The sequence below is a fragment of the Bos taurus genome, chromosome 3 (assembly GCF_002263795.3).
Source record: "Bos taurus isolate L1 Dominette 01449 registration number 42190680 breed Hereford chromosome 3, ARS-UCD2.0, whole genome shotgun sequence".
Classification (NCBI taxonomy): domain Eukaryota; kingdom Metazoa; phylum Chordata; class Mammalia; order Artiodactyla; family Bovidae; genus Bos; species Bos taurus.
Window position 1 is genome coordinate 108,373,060 of NC_037330.1, and position 22,288 is coordinate 108,395,347.

The 22,288-nt window shown below is 42.5% G+C and overlaps 1 protein-coding gene across 4 annotated transcripts in view; it reads left to right on the forward strand.

Annotated features, from left to right (window-relative positions):
* Positions 1 to 21,538, forward strand: part of MEAF6 (MYST/Esa1 associated factor 6) — a 26,484-nt gene extending 4,946 nt beyond the window's left edge. For 2 of the 4 annotated variants that reach the window (NM_001024572.3, XM_024989643.2), the window contains exons 4-8: positions 187 to 232; positions 14,549 to 14,741; positions 18,579 to 18,608; positions 19,395 to 19,428; positions 19,927 to 21,538. In NM_001024572.3, coding sequence (NP_001019743.2) covers positions 187 to 232; positions 14,549 to 14,741; positions 18,579 to 18,608; positions 19,395 to 19,428; positions 19,927 to 19,935 — 312 coding nt within the window. In that variant the 3' untranslated portion in view covers positions 19,936 to 21,538. Of the gene's footprint in view, positions 1 to 186; positions 233 to 2,145; positions 2,759 to 14,548; positions 14,742 to 18,578; positions 18,609 to 19,394; positions 19,429 to 19,926 lie in introns of those variants that run through there. The other 2 variants (XM_005204836.5, XM_059884810.1) reach the window with 2 other exon arrangements.
* Positions 21,539 to 22,288: the final 750 nt, after the last annotated feature.

Here is a 22,288-nt window from a genome sequence, read left to right on the forward strand (position 1 = left end):
TAAGTGAGGTGGGGTAGGGGGAAGGATCTTTCTGTGGCCCATTGTTAAGGGAGCCCTCAGTTAAATTTCTGTGAGTTTTCCCTTTCCCGTCCGTCTGTGAGTAGGGTGTCTCTTTCCTTTCTGTCTGTGAGTGCTCTCCTGAGACCTGTAATAATTTTTTTGGTAACTGGTAGTTTTTTCTTTTAGGCAGTGAGTGCTTTGGCAGGAGTTCAGGACCAGCTCATTGAAAAGAGTAAGTTTATTTATTTATTTATTTTTTTACTTTTTCATCAATTTATATTTGAGCCTCCATCACTCCTATATTTAACTTCTGTCCAACTGTGTATCTGAAGACTGCATGTCTTTCTCTTGCCTCTTTCTGGAAGTTAGGAGCCCTTTTGGATATCCTTAATCATGTCTTTCTCTGGTGGAAGAAACTACCGTATCCTTCCTGCCTTTTCAGTCACATGAAGATTGACTTTAGCTGCTCAAAGACACAGAAATGTGTTTTCACTCCTGTTAAGTTTTAGGAAATTTTTTTTCTTAGTTAAAAATAACCCTTTTATCATCCAACATTTCAGACATATCTAATAAATCCCCATGTACCCAATTTAATCATTCTTAGGAAATTCTGATACTATGACAGGAATGTACCTGTGTGTTCTTAAATTTAAAATGGAGAGCAGATTGTATTTACTTTGTAGAGAAATGTATCGTTCTGTGTACTTAAGCCATACAGTCTGACCCCTTTCTAATTTCTCGTAATGAGACTAGGAGCTGCAGGTTTGCCTTTCTGCACCAGACTCTAGGTAGCTGGACTGGATGCTCTCCCTGTGGGTCGGGTCACTCTGAAACTCACCCTGCTTTCTGTACTGGGGCTGGGTACTTTGCCATGGCATGTCTTGTTGTGGGATCCAGTTGTTTTGTTTGCATTAGGGCAGTGGTTTGAGGAAAATGGATTTTGGTAGTTTGGGAATTAGAACTACTCAGTGACTTCTGTTATTATTTCTGTATACAGATTTCTGAGTTTTTAGCCTCGTCCCTAACTCATTTCCCTGAGCTTTAGTCTTGCATTTCTAGAAAATTCTAGAAAATGTCTTCTAGATATTTCCACACAGTCAGATTCATTTTGTCTAAAACTGAGCTGTGCCGTTTTCTTCAAAGTGTGTCTGCCCAATTATTTTGTTAGAGTATTCTGTTCTCCCGCCTTCAAAACTTGGTATGTGGCTTTGACTCCTTTCTACCAACGTCATCAGTTGGACTAAGTCCTTTTTTTTCTTTTCCCTTTACTATGACTGTCAGAATGGTTTGCTTTGCCCTTCAGTCTTTTTTTCCATGGTATAAAATCTCTCCCTTGTCCCCAAATTTTTGTATAACAGATTCTGTGGAATGACTCCTGTGTTCTTGATCTTTGGTCAATGGAGGAAACAACCTTTTCTCTTAGAATTTGTACTTTTATGTCTTCATATCTCAAGGATTTTGGAGTTTTATATTTTGGGCATTTGTTTTTAAACTGTTTTGAAATTTTTCCTCAAGCATGCATTGCTTTTGTTTCCTTTGGCTTCTTATGTACCTGCACTAGGAAGAGAATGGATTAGCATAGTCCCAAAGGGGAATTGTGTCCTAATTAGTGAAGCATTGTATATTTTTGTTAAAAGAATAAAGTAAAACAATAATGAAAAACAAAACAGGCAGATTTTATCTAGTTCTCCTGTAAAAGGATCAGCAGTCTCCCTTGTCTGTTTTCCTGGGCTTCTCTGAAGCTTTCATCACAGCAAACCCCTCCGGCATCCACGTCATTGCGCAGGTAAGTGATGCTTGAGCACGGTTCTCCGTGTCTTCCTTTCTGCCTTTTAACGTTTCATGTTGTTCTGAAGCCACTGCCTCAGACTGTTCAATAGCTAGTCCGTTAAGTAGAGTGTCTCATTTGTAGATTTATTAAACTTAAAGTCTGATGTTACTTGCTCTAAGAATGAGTTGCTCAGTTTTATGTCAGTGAGAGGCAAACGCGTGTGTCTTTTCATGGTGGCAGCATTAGTCGACTGACGCCTTACTGTTGTGCCCTGAGATATTGTAACCCAGTTCTCTTGCTGTCCCTTGCCTTCTGCTTCCATGAGCTGAGGAAGAAAACGATTATTACTTTGTGGTCTCATTTTGTACTTTCAGATCAGATCAGATCAGTCGCTCAGTCGTGTCCGATTCTTTGCGACCCCATGAATCGCAGCACGCCAGGCCTCCCTGTCCATCACCAACTCCCGGAGTTCACTCAGACTCACGGCCATCGAGTCAGTGATGCCATCCAGCCATCTCATCCTCTGTCATCCCCTTCTCCTCCTGCCCCCAATCCCTCCCAGCATCAGAGTCTTTTCCAATGAGTCAACTCTTCGCATGAGGTGGCCAAAGTACTGGAGTTTCAGCTTTAGCATCATTCCTTCCAAAGAAATCCCAGGGCTGATCTCCTTCAGAATGGACTGGTTGGATCTCCTTGCAGTCCAAGGGACTCTCAAGAGTCTTCTCCAACATCACAGTTCAAAAGCATCAATTCTTCGGCGCTCAGCCTTCTTCACAGTCCAACTCTCACATCCATACATGACCACAGGAAAAACCATAGCCTTGACTAGACGAACCTTTGTTGGCAAAGTAACGTCTCTGCTTTTGAATATGCTATCTAGGTTGGTCATAACTTTTCCTTCCAAGGAGTAAGCGTCTTTTAATTTCATGGCTGCAGTCACCATCTGTAGTGATTTTGGAGCCCAGAAAAATAAAGTCTGACACCGTTTCCACTGTTTCCCCATCTATTTCCCATGAAGTGGTGGGACCGGATGCCATGATCTTCATTTTCTGAATGTTGAGCTTTAAGCCAACTTTTTCACTCTCCACTTTCACTTTCATCAAGAGGCTTTTTAGTTCCTCTTCACTTTCTGCCATAAGGGTGGAACCGTGATTAATCTAGTCTCCCTAGCTCCCGTCCCTCTTATAAGCTGCTTCTAGCCTAAAAATCCTAAGACATAGGTTGGCACAGAGAATGCAGTGCATATTAGTTGTTTGGTGTTACTTCCCTGTTGTAAAATTCAGGATGACTTCCTCTCTTATCTCCTTCTAGCAGCTCTTTTACTGCACATAACCTTGACTGATTGTTTGGAGTTTGACTTGTGTGTTTGTAGATCTCAAACATGTTGAGATTTGAACACTTACTTGTGTTGACGAAGGAAACGAAACACTTTACTTTGCATTATCTCATTTAATCTAAAGCTACTCCTTGAGGATACGCATAGATTATCAGTTCCTTGAAAGTAGGGAACATGGCTGTAGCCCCCAGTGTCTAGCTCAATATCTTAATCATAAGAGATACTCAACGCATGAGAGATAGAATTCCTGTTTTACAGACGAGAAAACAGGTTCAGAAAGGTTAAGCAACAAATCAGTTCTCTTAACATCAGCTTGTATCGTCCCCTTAGATTAGATCTCCCAGTCTGATAGTTATGACTTCTCTCGTCACTTCCCAGGCTCTCGGTTTAAGAGGTGGTGTTTGATTTATTTGTTTCGAGTACACCTTGTGTCTTCTCACCTCTGTGCTTTGGCTTGTGCTCTGTTTCGTACTTATTTTGGCCTCTCATTTCTATCAAGGTCCAGTGTCAATCCCATACCTGCAGTGAAGCTTTTCCAGAATAATCCACTCTTTCTTCTCTGACTCCCATAATACTTAGTATCCATATCAACCATTTAGAACATCACTTAGTGCCTGGGTTCTCAGTTCTTAGGGCTTTGATTTGATGAAGGCAGCTCTGTATGTGTTTGCACGTGTGTGGGGGTACATGTGTACCGGCTTTATAGAATATGACCAACTCATGCATCCATTGACTCAGAACTCCCATAGCAACTGCTATACTATGCTATACTCCCAAATGAGTCAGCAGTTGATTTTGCTCCCGAATGCATTTGAATAGAACTGCAACATAGATAAAATTTGCCATATCTAATTTGCCTTTTTCTTACTTGTCTCCCACCTTTTTAGTTAAACTTTCTCTCCCCTATGCCCAGCCCCTCCTCCACTAATCCCTTATCCCTTCTTTCATACTGGGATCCCAAGTTTTCTTTTTTTTTTTTTAATTTTATTTTTAATTGGAGGATAATTATTTTACACTGTTGCGATGGTTTCTGCCATACATCACCGTGCATCAGCCGTAGGTGCACCACATCCTCTCCCACTCAGCTCCCTCCCCATCCCTCCCCTCTAGGTTATCGCAGGGCACTGGATCCAAAGTGTTTCTGCGACCGCATGGCCTGTCAGCCTGTCGTCTCCGCAGCCAGCCCTCTACCACGTGCGTGTTCTGTGATGATGGTTTTGCTGTTCCTACTTGTGGCTGTGCTGGGTCTTTGCTGTGGTGCACAGGCTGTCTCTCGCTTTGGAGAGTGGGCTTCTCTCGTTCTGGCACTCAGGCTCTCGAGGGCGTGGGCTCAGTAGTTGTGGTGTGCGGGCTTTTCTAGTTGCGGCGTGCTGGCTTAGTTGACCCACTGCATAGACAAGTGTGGATTCTTAACCACTAGACCTCCAGGGAAGTCCCGGGAGATGATAAATTTTTACTTGGATAAATAGAATTGGGTAATGGAGAGAAAGACTGTCCTGACCACACTTCTCCATCTTACACTCATCTTTTTATATTTCATTAGATTTTTTTTTTGGACCTCCCTGGTGGCTCAGACGGTAAGGAATCTGCCTACAAAGCACAAGACCTGGGTTTGATCCCTGGGTCGGGAAGATCCCCTGAAGAAGGGAATGGCCACCCACTCCAGTATTCTTGCCTGGAGAATTCTGTGGACAGAGGAGTCTGGCGGGTTACAGTGGGGTCGCAAAGAGTCAGATGCAACTGAGCTGGAAAAATAACACGTTCTCATTATAAGTCAGGCTGTTCAGAGGTGAATGTGAAAAAGGTTATTTATTTCCTGAGGTAGCCAGCATTAACAGCTTGGTTTTAATCTAACATATATTTCTGGACATGATCACACACACACAGAGCTGGAGGTTGTTTTTTTTTTTTTAATAGAGATAGTGGATTGGTGCATACTGTCTGCTTTTTACTGTTTTGTCACACATGGCCCTGCCAGTTCAATGCACACACTGAGAACAGTGTTGAGTTGTGATTAAAGAGTGTGATTTGGACTCAAGCCATCTGGTTTGAATCCCAGCTCTACAGCTTCTGAGCTGTGTGACTCTGGGCAGATTCCTTGCCCTCTCCAGCCTTCCATCCCTCTCTCTGTAAAATGGACATCGTAACCATAGAGCTTTTGCGAGGGTTCCGTGTGTTAATATATTTAAAGTGTGTGCAACAGGACCTGGCTTACAGTACGGACCGTCATGTCAGCTGTTGTTCGTGTCTTATATTGTCTTTTTTTTTTTTTGGCCATGCCATGTGGCATGTGGGATCTAGGGAAGTCCCATAAGATTTCTTTTTTTTTGGCTGTACTGCTCGACATGTGGAACTTACCCAACCAGAGATGGAACCCATGCCCTCTGCAGTGTAAGCATGGAGTCTTAACCACTGGACCACCAGGGAGGTCCTAGCATCTTGCATTCTTTTTAAAAGCTGAAAAATACCTGCTAGTCTGGTGGTGCCTCCTCTGTTGATGAATATTCCCATCATCTCTGTTTTCCCCACTGTGAATGGTGTCACAGTAAACATCCTTGTACCCATATACTTTTTTATAATGCAGTTTTAATTTCTGTCTGACAGTATCCCAGAAGTGGCATTACTGTGTCAGAGTGATATTCATAAATATAGTACAGTTACTGTCCGTGGCATAAGGGGCAAGGTGTATGTGGTCTTTGTCCCCTTTCCTGGCACCGAGCTCCTAAAACTCTTGGATGCTCCAGAATATAAAGAATGACTAGTATGCAAAAGAGCAGTCAGAGAGCTTCAGATGGGGCTGATTCCCTGAAAGACCAATCCTTGATCAGAAGCTTGGAACTTTGAACCTTATCCCTGAAACCTCCAGGGAGGGCTGAGTTTGAGACTGGAGATTGAGTTAATTAATCATACCTGCATAGTGAATGGAAAAGGAAATGGCAACCCACTCCAGTATTCTAGCCTAGAAAATCCCATGAACAGAGGAGGCTGATGGGCTGCAGTCTATGGGGTCACAAAGAATTGGACATGGCTGAGCGACTGACCATGCATAGTGAAACCTTTGTGAAAACCCCTAAACAATGGAGTTACCGTTGGTGAACACGATGCGACACTGGACAGGTTCCCAACCCAGACAAGGCAAGGAACTCTGCGCCCCTTCCCATGCCTGGTCCTGTGTGCCTCGTCCTTTGGCCTGTTTCTGACTTGTATCCTTTATAATTAACCAGTGACAGGAAGTAGTGTTCCTGAGTTTTGTGAGCTATTCTAGTGAATCATTGACCTCGGATTTATAGCTGGTCTGTTGGAGGAATGGGAGGCCCAGGACTTGTGTCCAAAGTAGGGAGCACTCTTATGGGACTGAACCCTTAAACTGTCGGGTCTGCCCTGACTTCAGTAGTTAGGGTCAGAATTAAGTTGAATTGTTGGTATCTAGGGAATCAAAGAGTTGGTTGTTGGTGTTGGGAAACAACCCTGGACTTACCAAAAAGAATCTTGTCATTCCCATTCTTAAAGGCATACCTTGGGAGAAATCACTGGGATAAAATAAAAGAGAAAAAGATCATTTTATTATTACTCTTTATTAGAGTAAATTTTCAATCTACACAAATAGAGACAAAATAATGAATGCCTGTGTACCTGTCACACTGCCTCCCGACCATCACACCATGGCTCGTCCTGTCTCATCCACACCCTGCCTGCCCTCAGCTCCACCCCCTGTATCATGCTGAAAGTCTCAGAAATCTACGCCTGTTTCTTGTGTACCCTTCACCATGTATCTCCTAATGATCATTTTTAAATTGTGGTGAGAACACTAAACATAAGATCCACAGATGTTTTAAGTGCACAGCGTGGTGTCGTTAACTGTGCAGGGTCGCACTGCCGATCTCTCATCAAAGAAGGACACCCCACTCACCGCCTCCCCCAGCCACCAGTGCCCACCGTTCTGCTCTCTGCCTCTGTGGGTTTGACTGTTTTGGATTCCTCATAAAAGTGAATCATGCAGTATTCGCTTTCCTGTGACTGGCTTATTTCATTTAGCGTGATTCCTCCAGGTTCATCCATGTTGTGGCATATGACAGGATTCCTTCTTTTTAAGGCTGAATACTGTATTCCATTGTTTTGACTTTACCCAGTCATCTGTTGATGGACATTTAAGTTGTATCCACGTCTGGGCTATTGAATGATGCTGCAGTGAACACAATGAGAGTGAAAAAGCTGTAAAACTCAACATTCAGAAAACTAAGATCATGGCACCTGGTTCCATTACTTCATGGCAAATAGATGGGGAAACAATGGAAACAGTGACAGACTTTATTTTTGGGGGCTCCAAAATCACTGCAGATGGTGACTACAGCCATGAAATTAAAAGACACTTGCTCCTTGGAAGAAAAGCTATGACCAACCTAGATGGCATATTAAAAAGCAAAGATATTACTTTGCCAACAAAGGCCTATCGTTTTTCCACTAGTCATGTATGGATGTGAGAGTTGGACTATGAAGAAAGCTGAGCACCAAAGAATTGATGCTTTTGAACGGTGGTGTTGGAGAAGACTCTTGAGAGTCGCTTGGACTGCAAGGAGATCCAACCAGTCAATCCTAAAGGAAATCAGTCCTGAATATTCATTGGAAGGACTGATGCTGAAGCTGAAACTCCAGTACTTTTTCTACCTGATGTGAAGAACTGACTCATTGGAAAAGACCCTGATGCTGGGAAAGATTGAAGGTGGGAGAAGAAGGGGACAACAGAGGAAGAGATGGTTGGATGGCATCACGGACTCGATGGACATGAGTATGAGCAAGCTCCAGGAGTTGGTGATAGACAGGGAAGCCTGGTGTGCTGCAGTCCATGGTGTCGCAAAGAGTCGGACACAACTGAGTGACTGAACTGAACCACAGTGAACACGGGAGCACAGATACCTCTTCAAGATCCTGATTCAGTTCTTTTGGATAAATACTCATAAGTAGGATTACTGGATCATATGGTACTTATATAAACGGTAGACCGTTTCTACTGTAATTACACTTTAAAACCCCTAAACACAGCATGTATTCAGTTCAGTTCAGTCCAGTCGCTCAGTCGTGTCTGACTCTTTGCGACTCATGAATCACAGCATGCCAGGCCTCCCTGTCCATCACCAACTCTTGGAGTTCACTCAAACTCATGTCCATCGAGTCGGTGATGCCATCCAGCCATCTCACCCTCTGTCATCCCCTTCTCCTCCTGCTCCCAATCCCTCCAAGCATCAGGGTCTTTTCCAGTGAGTCAACTCTTCGCATGAGGTGGCCAAAGTACTGGAGTTTCAGCTTCAGCATCAGTCCTTCCAATGAACACCCAGGACTGATATGCTTTAGACTAGACTGGTTGGATCTCCTTGCAGTCCAAGGGACTCTCAACAGTCTTCTCCAACACCACAGTTCAAAAGCATCAATTCTTCAGCGTTCAGCTTTCTTCACAGTCCAACTCTCACATCCATATATGACCACAGGAAAAACCATAGCCTTGATTAGATGGACCTTTGTTGGCAAAGTAATATCTCTGCTTTTCAGTATGCTGTCTAGGTTGGTCATAACTTTGCTCGTACTGCATTTGTTTATTTGTTTAGTTTGGGCTGCATTGGGTCTTTGTTGTTTGCACGCGCTTCCTCTAGTTGCAGTGAGCAGGGGCTACTCTTCATTGCTGTGCACAGGTTTCTCACTGGGGTGTCTTCTCTTGTTGCGGAACGCTGGCTCTAGATTCTCGGGTTCAGTAGTTTGGTACCGGCATGGGCTTAGTTGTCCTATGGCATGTGGAATCTTCCCGGACCAGGGGTCCAACCTGTGCCCCCCTGCATTGGCAGGTGGATTCTTAATCAACCAGAGAAGTCCTGCATCTCTTTAATGCTGAATAGTACAGGCATACTTTGTTTTATTGCACTTTGCAGATACTGCACTTTTTACACGTTGAACATTTGTGGCCACCCTGTGTGGTCAGATGATGGTTTAACATTGTTTAGTAGTAAAATATCAAATTGGCAACATCTGCTGGATCATGGAAAAAGCAAGAGAGTTCCAGAAAAACATCTACTTTTGCTTTATTGACTACGCCAAAGCCTTGGACTGTGTGGATCACAGCAAACTGTGGAAAATTCTTCAAGAGTTGGAAATACCAGACCACCTGACCTGCCTCCTGAGAAATCTTTATGCAGGTCAGGAAGCAACAGCTAGAACTGGACATGGAAAAACAGACTGGTTCCAAATCAGGAAAGGAGTATGTCAAGGCTGTGTACTGTCACCCTGCTTATTTAACTTATATGCAGAGTACATCATGAGAAATGCTGGGCTGGATGAAGCACAAGCTGGAATCAGGATTGCTGGGAGAAATATCAATAACCTCAGATACACAAATGACACCACCCTTACGGCAGAAAGCGAAGAAGAACTAAAGAGCCTCTTGTTGAAAGTGAAAGAGGAGAGTGAAAAAGTTGGCTTAAAGCTCAACGTTCAGAAAACTAAGATCATGGCATCTGGTCCCATCACTTCATGGCAAATAGATGGGGAAACAGTGACAGACTAGTTTTCTGGGCTCCAAAATCCCTACAGATGGTGACTGCAGCCATGAAATTAAAAGACGCTTGCTCCTTGGAAGAAAAGGTATGACCAACCTAGACAGCATATTAAAAAGTAGAGACATTACTTTGTCAACAGAGGTCCGTCTAGTCAAAGCTATGGTTCTTCCAGTAGTCATGTGTGGAGTTGGACTATACAGTGAGGGCTGGACTATAAAGAAAGCTGAGCAACGAAGAATTGATGGTTTTGAACTGTGCTGTTGGAGAAGACTCTTGAGAGTCCCATGAACTGCAAGGAGATCCAGCCAGTCAATCCTAAAGGAAATCAGTCCTGAATATTCATTGGAAGGACTGATGCTGAAGCTGAAGCTCCAATACTTTGGCCACCTGATGTGAAGAACTGACTCATTGGAAAAGACCCTAATGCTGGGAAAGATTGAAGGTGGGAGGAGAAGGGGACCACAGAGGATGAGATGGTTGGATGGCATCACCACCTCGATGGACATGAGTTTGAGCAAGCTCTGGGAGTTGGTGATGGACAGGGAAGCCTGGCATGCTGCAGTTCATGGGGTTGCAAAGAGTTGGACACGACTGAGCCACTGAACTGGACTAATTTTTAAATTAAGACATGTACATTTCTTTAGACATAATGCTGTTGCACACTTAATAGACTACAGTATAGTATAAATATAACTTACATGTACTGGGAAACCAAGAAATTTGTGTAACTCTCATTATTTTGATGCTTGCTGTGTTGTGGTGGTCTGGAACCAAATCCACAAGGTATGCCTGTATTCCATTGTATGGATATCAGATCAGATCAGATCAGATCACATCAGTCGCTCAGTCGTGTCCGACTCTTTACGACCCCATGAATCGCAGCACGCCAGGCCTCCCTGTCCATCACCAACTCCCAGAGTTCACTCAGACTCAAGGCCATCGAGTCAGTGATGCCATCCAGCCATCTCATCCTCTGTCGTCCCCTTCTCCTCCTGCCCCCAATCCCTCCCAGCATCAGAGTCTTTTCCAATGAGTCAACTCTTCGCATGAGATGGCCAAAGTACTGGAGTTTCAGCTTTAGCATCATTCCTTCCAAAGAAATCCCATGGCTGATCTCCTTCAGAATGGACTGGTTGGATCTCCTTGCAGTCCAAGGAACTCTCAAGAGTCTTCTCTAACACCACAGTTCAAAAGCATCAATTCTTCGGCGCTCGGCCTTCTTCACAGTCCAACTCTCACATCCATACATGACCACAGGAAAAACCATAGTCTTGACTAGATGAACCTTTGTTGGCAAAGTAATGTCTCTGCTTTTGAATATGCTGTCTAGGTTGGTCATAACTTTCCTTCCACGGAGTAAGCGTCTTTTAATTTCATGGGTGCAATCACCATCTGTAGTGATTTTGGAGCCCAGAAAAATAAGTCTGACACTGTTTCCACTGTTTCCCCATCTATTTCCCATGAAGTGATGGGACTGGATGCCATGGTCTTCATTTTCTGAATGTTGAGCTTTAAGCCAACTTTTTCACTCTCCACTTTCACTTTCATCAAGAGGCTTTTTAGTTCCTCTTCACTTTCTGCCATAAGCGTGGTGTCATCTGCATATCTGAGGTTATTGATATTTCTCCTGGCAATCTTGATTCCATCTTGTGTTTCTTCCAGCCCAGCGTTTCTCATGATGTACTCTGCATATAAATTAAATAAACAGGGTGACATATACAGCCTTGACGAACTCCTTTTCCTATTTGGAACCAGTCTGTTGTTCCATGTCCAATTCTAACTGTTGCTTCCTGACCTGCATACAAATTTCTCAAGAGGCAGATCAGGTGGTCTGGTATTCCCATCTCTTTCAGAATTTTCCACAGTTTCTTGTGGTCCACACAGTCAAAGGCTTTGGCATAGTCAATAAAGCAGAAATAGATGCTTTTCTGGAACTCTCTTGCTTTTTCCATGATCCAGCGGATGTTGGCAATTTGATCTCTGGTTTTCTGCCTTTTCTAAAACCAGCTTGAACATCAGGAAGTTCACGGTTCACATATTGCTGAAGCCTGGCTTGGAGAATTTTGAGCATTACTTTACTAGTGTGTGAGATGAGTGCAATTGTGCAGTAGTTTGAGCATTCTTTGGCATTGCCTTTCTTTGGGATTGGAATGAAAACTGACCTTTTCCAGTCCTGTGACCACTGCTGAGTTTTCCAAATTTGCTGGAAATGTATGGATATACCATTTTTATTTATTTATGCATTTATCAGTTGACGGACTTTTGCATGCTTAGTTGCTCGGTCGTGTCCATCATCCCACTGACTGTAGCCCACCAGGCTCCTCTGTCCATGGAATTTCCCAGGCAAGAATACTGGAGTGGGTTGCCATTTCCTTCTCCAGAGGATCTTCCCAACCCAGGGATTGAACCCATGTCTCCTGTGTCTCCTGCACTGCAGGTGGGTTCTTTACCCACTGAGCCATCAGGGACGCCCACGGTGAATCGTGCTTCTGCGAACATTTATGACCAGTTTTGTGTGAACGTGTTACCATCTCTGTTGAATGTGTTCTCAGGTGTAAAGTTGCTGGTGGTTTGTTAACTCAGTGTTTAACCTTTTGAGGTGTTTTCCAAGGTGAGGGTGCAAGTTTACATTCCCATCAGCCCCATTGGAAGGTTCCAGTTTCTCCACATGCTCACCAGCACCTGTTACTGTTTTCTGCTATAGCCACCCTAGTGTTCGGAAGGGTTACCTCCTTGTAGTTTAGTTTTGCATTTCCCTAATGACTGATGATGTTGAGCGTCCTTTCCTGTGCACCTTGGCCATTTGTATATCTTCTTTTGAGAACTATCCAAATCCATTGCTGATGTTTAAAATTTTGTTTGTCTTCCTGAGTTCTAAGAATTCTTTAATATATATTCTAGATACAAGTCTTTATCAGATATATGATTTGCAAATACATTTTCTCCTGTTCTGTGGGTTGTGTGTGTGTGTGTTTAGGTGGCACTGGTTTATAAGCATGGTATGAACACACCATATTCTGACGTGTGTGTGCACTGCAGCGTGCTCACTACCAGTTTCGTTTCCATGTGTGACCATGTGCTTGGCCCCGTGTGCCCACTTTGCCCCTGCCCCACTGCTGTGGGCTGTGTTTTTACTTTTGGGGTGTGATTTTCAGTTCAAGAGTTGTATATAAATGATATAGTTCACTTTACTTATTTTTTCTTTTGTTATGCTTGGTTTTGTGGTCTTATCTAAGAAACCATTGCCTAATCCAGTGAGTTCTAAGAGTTTTACAGCTTCTACATTTGAGTCTCTGGTCCAGTCTGAGTTAATTTTTATATATGGTGTGAGATACTGTTCCAACATCATTCTTTTGTGTGTGGATATCCAGTTATCTCAACACCATTTGTCAGAAAGACTGTTCTTTTTTCATTGAATTGTCTTGTCATTCGTTGAAAATCAGTTGACCACAAATGTAAGGATTTATATCTGGACTCTGAATTCTGTTCTCTTGACCTGTATGTCTGGTCTTAGGCCAATACCACACAGTCTTGGTTACTGTAGCTTTGTGTAGTAAGTTTTGAAGTTCTTGTGCTGATTTTTTATAAATTCCACTTTGATTTCAGGACAGGATTGGTTAGTATACTTTTTCTAGCTTAATGGTGTTAGAGCTCCCTCTTCTGTTTTCATAAAGTGTTCAAAGGCAGGGATTCGTCACTGCTGAGATCTGCTTCGATTTCTCCCTTCTGCTTTTTGGGGACTACCTCTTTGTTTTAGCTCTAATATCCTTGTGCTACTCAATTTGAAATCTCTTCCTAGAAGTTTATATTACAAAGACGTAACAAGAAGAAAGCTAATCCTTCGTTCTGCTGTTCACCTAACTCCTTTTGAAAATTTTTAAAAACAGGTAATGTACACATATTTGGGATTCTTCCTCAGTTCAGTGAAGTGATAGTCTTCTCCTCCTCTGTCCTTTTATATTAAGTTTCAAGGAGTTCCTTTCAGGAAGAAAAAGTGTACCTTTACCAAAGTATGTGTAGTTTTTCTTAAAAACATGTATTTATACAAATTGTTCTTGATTTGCTTATTTAATGTATCTGAGGGATATTTTAAAATTGGGAATATGTGTCAACTGAAGGGTATTATTACCACTTTTAAAATAATATTCTTAAGGCGTCTCAGAGTAACTTCGGTGGTGGAGCTCTTCTCCTCCTTGACCCTTTTTCTTCACGGAAAGTCAAGATTCCTGTGTAGTTTGGCAAGGAACCAGGGCCAGCTGTAGGATCTTTTCCCAAGGTCATCTCTCACCTCCTGAAGACTTATATACTGTTTTTGATAATGCTTCTTGTGTAATTATTACTCCCATTAGTGTATTCTGTGTTTCAGTAACTGCTATGTAGCGAGGTTATCTTGTGTGGTACAGTCTCTCAGCTGTCCTTAAATCTGCTGCCTCTGGTTACACTGTTTCAGATTACAAGTTTTTCAGCACTCTGGTAACTTTGATGCTTTGACTGTATGTATCTTTTGCCACCTCATGTGAAGAGTTGACTCATTGGAAAAGACTCTGATGCTGGGAGGGATTGGGGGCAGGAGGAAAAGGGGCCCAAAAGAGGATGAGATGGCTGGATGGCATCACCGACTCGATGGACGTGAGTTTGGATGAACTCCGGGAGTTTGTGATGGACAGGGTGGCCTGGCGTGCTGCGATTCATGGGGTCGCAAAGAGTTGGACACAACTGAGTGACTGAACTGAACTGAACTGAACTGATCTTCCTGTCAGTTGGAATATATGGTCCTTGAGGGTAGTACTATATATTTTAGTGCTCGAAAATTCTTTTCTGGACTGATGGACAAACTGCCTGTCCATCAGTCCATCAGTACTGATGATGCTTTGGGGGCCTTGTGTTTCTTCCCTCCAGGGGAGCCAGGAAGTGGGACGGAAAGTGACACTTCTCCAGACTTCCACAATCAGGAAAACGAGCCCAACCAGGAGGACCCTGAGGATCTGGATGGATCTGTGCAGGGAGTGAAACCACAGAAGGCTGCTTCTTCCACCTCCACAGGGAGTCATCACAGCAGCCATAAAAAGCGAAAGAATAAAAACCGGCACAGGTCAGTGGCAGGGACCACCCTTCCCCAACCCCTGCACTTCTGCCCTGTCCCCAGCCACTTAGAGCTTCCACTGACCATTGCCGTGAAGGGTCTTTACTGGAATAAACGTTCTTCAGGATTGGTGTGGTCTTTCTGTTGCTGATGGGAAGAAACTCATTTGGTCTTAATGAAGCAGGCTAATTTTTCTCTAAGGAAGGAGTTGGTGGGCATTAGAGTAACTGTGAAGGGAGACATCCTGCTTACTGCTTCTAGTGTGAAAAGTGAAAGTTGCTCAGTTGTATCTGACTCTTTGCAACTCCATGGACTGTAGCCTGCCAGGCTGCTCTGTCCATGGAATTCTCCAGGCAAGAATACTGGAGTGGGTTGCCATTCCCTTCTCTAGGGGATCTTCCAGACCATAAAACTTTTGTTTAGTCAGATGAATTTGAAATCCTTTCAGAGGAGGTAAAGGGAACTAGAAGCGGAATCTGTGTACTGGCAAAGTGCCACTCGCTTGTGGCAAGCTGTGTGCACGCGTGCTCAGTCGCTTCAGTCATGTCCAACTCTTTGGGACCCTGTGGACTGCAGCCCCCCAGGCTCCTCTGTCCGTGGAATTCTCTAGGCAAGAATACTGGAGTGGGTTGCCATGCCCTCCTCCAGGGCGTCTTCCTGGCCCAGGGATTGAACCTGTGTCTCTTGTGTCTCCTGCATCGGTAGACGGGTTCTTTACCGCTGCCGCCACCTGGGAAGCCTGTGGGGAGCTGCAGGATGAGCTAAGTCTTTTGCCTCCTAGTCCTGATCCTGCCTACCCTTATTCCCTGGAGGATGGAGAGAATGAGCTGATGTGCCTTTTTACTTTTTAAATACAAGGTTTGTGATTGCTTATCTTCACAAATTGCTGATTTGAGTGCCAGAGAACAATATAAAGGCTGTAATTCACAAGAGCGCCTTCCTAGATAATGTTTGTTCACCGTGCTTTTTTGTAGTGCCTAATGAGCTAGGAATCACACCAGTGGACAGAGAGGTCAGGTGTTACCCAGAGAGGATTTCAGCGTTCACTCTGCTTGGGGTTGTATGATAGTGCCGGGGTCTCTTAGCTCAGGTAATCTGAAGCCGTCCAGTTGCAGTCAGGGAAATTCTTAGTTTTTCCAGGAAGGAATCTTGTCCTGGCCTCAAACCTTCTTCTGGGAGGTATGAAAACCAGACATCCAACAGGCTGGCTTTTGTCCTGCTCCTCTTAGGAGCCTGCATGCTGAGGAGATGCGAGGGGATGTGCAAGGAATGGGTGGGGTCCCCTGCCTTTCAGCTTGCCTCTGGTCTGAGCTCTCCTGTAGAACATGCCCTCACGCACCCAGGGCATTACAGTCGTTAGCTCAATGGATGTGGCAAGCAGGGATGATACAGAATTAACTCTTACCAGGTTTAAGCCTCCTTGGCATCAGCTGAGGCTTTAATTCTTTGAAGAGTCTTTCTTGTCATTGGTGGTGGTTTTAGATGCAGGAGTATCCAGATAGTGACTGAGGACTGCAACTGAGCATTTTTATGCAAACCAAACATCACCAGGCCAGTCTTGTAAGCATAGTAAGAGAGAGCAAAAATTGCATCGTGTTGTCTCCCCCTTTTTTTTCTTAAGTAAGGCTACAGGTTATTTGATTACTATGACAGGACCGATGCCAGTTTATCATGAATAGCAGAGAGCCATACTCTTTAAAGTATTTTTTTTTTAATTGTCAAGATAAAAAGGTTATGCTCTGTGTTGCTTTCGCTAAGTTTACTTCAGTGTCATTTTAAATGTAACAATTTATTTTCCTATTTCAGAGTATCTAGAGGAGGGGATAAATTCCTTGAAAGTTTCTGGGACATTTCTTTTTCCATTCCTGGTATATGATAAGACTCTCTATAGCTGTTGTGTATTTCAGGTTATACCTTATTTTCCTTAATGATACAAACAGCTGATAAAAAGGAATTAGACATCGAACTTAACTTTCTCCTTGTGGATTGCTAGTAGATTTCCATAGGAATAGCTTTTCCTGCCTTTCTTCTCCTGGCCTTAGGAGCTAACTCCTTCCAGAAAAATACTAGGATTTAAAAAGATCTTCGGTGGTAGTTATTGCCTTCACAGTGGGGCTTTTTGTTTCGAAAGCAGAATCCTTTTGTCATCCCCCTGGTTTAGTATCTGGCTGGATTTCTCTGTGGGCCTTAGGGACGACTCACCTGCCCCAAGGGAAGAGAATGGAATTGATTTCCCTTCTTTCTGGAGAAAACACATTTAGCACACCTTCTCAGATTCCTGCCATCTTTAGTGTGGAATTGTGTCTGGCCCAACCCCCTCACCCCTGACCAGTGTCTTCGCTGGTCCCACAGATGGGGGTGGGGGTGGGGAGCGCTTTGTCTACACGTTTGTGATTCTGCTCCCAGTGCAGTATTGTTTCTCCTCCAGTGTTCCACGCTCCATATTGTCCGATAAAAGTCAATGGTAAATTACTTCAATAAAGGTATGAATACCCGCCATGTGCAAGGCTTTATTTAGTGATGAGTAAACAAAGTGGAAATAAATAGGTACCTTAGCAAAAGAAATAACTTTTATTCGACCTTTTCAAGAATATGAAAATCTATCGAATAATCTTTAGCATTCATAAATTGATCACAGGATTCTAAATTCTTATGCTTTACATGATATCGGAACAGTAAATCCCAGTGTGTTTAAAGAAGAAAGTTGAAATTACAACCTCTAGCTGCTCTGACAGGTTTTTACTACTGTACCAAGCTCTAGAATTCTAGTAGTTTATGAAGTTTTCATTAAGTAGGTACAGTCTACTTCTTTAGTTTCTGATCAAAGTTAGACTGAAAGTTAAATTTCTGACAGTTCCTGGTGTGTACACTTACTGTATACTTTTCCCAAATGTCTTAAGTGAAACTGTTGCATAAAGGATGTTGAAGTTAAGCTTTATTCTAGCTTTGTTCCTGCAAACATTAGCTAGGAGGAAATAACAGCCGTTTTGCATATTGCTTTACCATCTGTCTACAGCCTGCAAGGTTCTGGAGCCAGCTAAGGACGGGTGTCGTGCCCCTGATTAATGTCTTCTTTGGAGGTCTGCCCCAGCCCATGGTCCTGTAGCAGAGATGGCCCAGAGTGGCTCCTGTGGGCTTCTCCCAGCTAGACTCCTGTGGCCTGGGTGCTTGTAGATGGCGGCTTCCCTGCAGACTTTGGTGTTCCGTAATAGTAGTGCTGATGTAAACAGTTCACTTGCCTTCCACCGTTTCAGGGGCAGGGTAATGTGGCTCTATGATTTACGGAATAAGACTCTGATTCGACCCTTGGCTTCTAGCATGAATGCTGGGAAAAGTAATACTGTGTTTGGACACAAATATAAAACCTGAGTTAGAAATTACAAAATGTTTTTTATCTCCAGAAATTTATGATGTTTTAATCTTTCATTTTAGCGAAAGTACATTATACTGAGTTGTTGGTACTGTCTTCAAAGCACCTTTCATTATGTGACTAAACCCTTCTTTCTCTGTTTCTTCTAATCCCCTGTTTATTTTTCATTACAATTAAATATTTAAAAATTTCTAACTCTCAATCTAGCAGCTAATAGAAGGCCTGTAGGTATCTATAGTTTTCTAATGAAATAACTTTTCTTATTATAGTCTTTTCTTCTGATATGAAATCCACTGAAGGAAGGGAGTCTCCCAACCCCAGAATCTTTGGTGCTTTGATGTTTTAAACTTTGTGGCTTAAGATTCTTAAAACTGATATTGTTTCTACAAACTTGCTAGGGTGGCTAATCAACTAATTTATTCAGTTAGTACATTATTAACGTCTATTGCTTTCTTCCTTTCAAATGCTGCCCTCAGCCCGTCTGGCATGTTTGATTATGACTTTGAGTAAGTTTGATTTGAACTAGTCTTTGTGCTGTGTGTCTAGTGTGTAGAGACCAGTATGCCTTTTTGAGACCTTTCTAACCCCTAGTTTATCTGTTTGATTATAGGTATGTATATTAGGTTAGGCTGGGAAGTTTTTTTAAAAACAAAAACGTGATGGAGGTAACATTTTTTAATAAGTTAAGCAAAGTTAAGTAAACTTCACTTTTATGCATTTCGATTTCTTGAAAAATAAGATAACCTTTACTTTAATCATATTTAAATTGATGTCCCGGCTTTGCTTCATAAGGAGGTTAATAGTTTAAGATCTTGATATTTTGCTGTGGGAAGATTTAAAAATTGAAATGTGTTTAATTGCTTTTGTGTTTCACATCCAGAAATACAAACTCCTAGTCTCTTTTCTGTTCTGAATTACTCTGTGTCTCAGACAGCGATGTAGTTGCAGAACTAGTATATTAACGTAGAGCATGTCCTCTTAATCCAAGCCCTTTAACGTGTCATTTTGGAATAATTTCTAAAAATTGTATGGCTTTCATAATGGCTGTTGTCTGTTTCTTTTTGAGTCATCTAAGTTTACCTTGTGGCAAGAGTATCTGCTCATGTTTTTAATCAATACTTGCTCAGTAATATCTGGGTAAACAACTAAATGTGACTTAGTCTAATGAAGAATGTGGGTTTTACTTAACCAAATAGTCTTTGTTATAGCTTGTGCCCTATGCAGTAGCTGGTTCTTGGACCCTTTTTCTGTAAATTAAAATGCAAATATCTCTTTTATCTTTCCCATCACAGGATTGATCTGAAGTTAAACAAAAAACCACGAGCTGTAAGTATCAGCCAGACCATTTCATAGAGGCTGGTAAATTTTGAAAATGGTTAGAAAGATGTATTTGCCTTCTTGAATGTTCCTAATCTGGGGTCACAGTTCTTGTTTTAAAGTCTGGGGTGTCCATCTGGACACAGTTCAACTTTTAGATTGATGTTCTTCTGTTATGTTTTGGAGAGAGAAAGGGTCACATATTTTTAAGTGAAGAAAAACTACATTTGATTAAATAATCAACTGTTCATACTACTCTTTCTCATATCCTCATCCACCCCACCCCCCGCCATGCCTCTGCCTGGTGAGTTCTCAGGTCTGATAAGGAAGAGTTGATACTTCTGTCCCTTTGTGGGACTCAGAAGACAGGCCACTTTCAGATGTGAAATGTCCATTGCATTTGAAACAGAATCTTGATTACAGAACAGTCTCCTGGCAGGGTTGTTGATGAGAATTTATCAATGTTCTGCTGAGGGTAAATTGGGACTTTTGTTTTTCTCTCTTCAGGACTATTAGAAGACTCATTAGTGCAGATGCTTCCAGGCTGTAGAGCCCTGCTTCCCTCCTCCGACCTCACGAAGATGAGCATCCTTCACCTGCGTGTGTGGCCATCCACCTCTGCTTTCCCAGGCCCCAGTGCCTGTGACTCTGAGTTGTTTGTTCTGAAATGTGGTGACAAACAAGTCATTTCCATAAGACCGCATTGGGTCATTTACTTTGTGTCATTTTTAGTAACAGAACTGCAGGAAACCACACGACACAGTTATACTCCCAAGTTGCTAACTGTTCATTCCTCCCTTCTCGGAAGGAATGTCTCCCCCCAGCCCCGAACTGGCTGGCACCAGCTTCATCTGTCATGCGCATGGAGAAATGTTCTCTGGGTTTGTTTTATGCTGAATGTAGAACACAGGTCACATTTCAGAGGGAGGCTGTAAATATCTGACGTTTTCTTATTTTGTTTGTGTTTTACCATTTTTCTATTATTGTTTTTACCATCTTATTTTCTTTGGGGACTTTTTGTAATGCCATTGTACAGCTCATACCTTCCTGCTGACATATCTGATAATCTGTTTTGTGCAGTTGCCAATATTCTTAACTGAATATAATCTGGTTTACCATAAATAGAATGGGGCTTGGCTTTTTGTTTTTCTGCCGAGGGAAGGTAAAGGGTGTTTATTTAATAATTACCTACCTTAAATCTTTCTGAGTTGAAAGCAGTTTCATGTTCAAGGAACAAGAAAAACTGAAAAACATAAGTTTAAATCAACCCTTTTAAAATATTTTTATTCTTTTGTATAAATAAAATTTCACAGGCTTTGACTTCTCATGCTTTACTTTTTTAAAAAAAATTTTAATTGAAGGATAATTGCTTTACAGAATTTTGTGTCATGCTTTACTTTTAAACCTGAGATTGTTTTTTGTTTTTTCACTTATTTATTCATATCATGCCTTATGGAAATTTCTCTTTCCAACTTTTCTCTCTTTGATGATATTTGCCTGGTTAAATATTGCTGTAAAAATCACTAAGGCAAATGGAAGGGCTCCAAATTGTACCCAAAACTGGTAACGCCTGGAGTTCAAGAGCAGAGTAAATGACAGGTTTGTGGAGAGGCCACAACACCAGCAGATGCCCCTCCCTAACGGAGTGGATGGGCCGAGGAACCTGCTGATGGCTGCTATCTGCCTCTGGAGCAGCGGCCGCCCACCTTGGCTGCACGTTGGAATCACCTGGCATGCTTAAAAAAACGCTAATGCCTGGGTCCTACCCGCCCCGTAAAGACTCTTGCTTGGGTATAGTCTAATAGTGGAGATATTCTTTTCAAGAGTCCCTGGCATTCTGATAAGAAGTCAAGTTGAGAGCCACTGCATTAGGAGACTGGATTGTTTGATTTAAGTCCTATGTCTAAGGGATAAGCTGTGGGGCCTCAACTTTCCTTTGACTCTATTTAGTCATAGCCCTTTACATACGTCTAAATCTTTGTTAGAAAAAATACGTCCCATTTGTGGTAATATTGGTAGAGTTAAAATGTGGATGGCGGCTATTATCAAGACACATCTACCTTGTCAAATGTGTGCGGAAGCTTTCACTCTTGTTCTCAAATAAACTTTCCTTTTTTGACTCTGTGGCTATTTAGATGTCTTTGCTTATGTCTTTGGTAGTAGAACTTCAGGGATTTTTTTAGGAAATAGTTTCTTATGTATAGATTTTCCAAAAGACACAGATAAACCCCACTAAGCTAAAGACAATGGAAACCAGAAACTTTCTGTATCCTTTTTTTTTTTCTCCTGTTTCTCCTTTCCTAGGAGGAAAAGATGGGATCTCTGTGGTTTCCTTAACCCGGAGGACAGCACGCAGCAAGCCTGAAGATAGTTTTGACTCTCATGACTTTACATTTGCTAGAGACAGAATAAGTGAGTCACTCAATCCTGTCCGACACTTTGGAACACCATGGACTGGAGCCTGCCAGGCTCCTCTGTCCATGGAATTCTCCAGGCCCGAATACTGGAGTGGGTAGCTGTTCCCTTCTCCAGAGGATCTTCCCACTCCAGCTCTCCCACGTTGCAGGCAGATTCTTTACCATCTGAGCCACCAGGGGAGCCAGAGATAGAATGCCTACTTTTAAAAAGGTGTATTATTAGGAGCATATCTATGTATAGGAATACCTCTGTATATATATAAAGTCATGATTAGAGACATGGGTAGCTTTATACATATTTTCTCTGTGAAGTTTCATCATTGATTAGGAGACCTCCGAACTTTTCTGTAAGTTGGCCAGGCGTACTGAAGATACAAGAGCCTGAGAGTTTGTCTAGGCTCCCTGGTTTAGGGAAAAAAAAAAAAAAAAAACCATCAGGAAGTCTCTGTCTA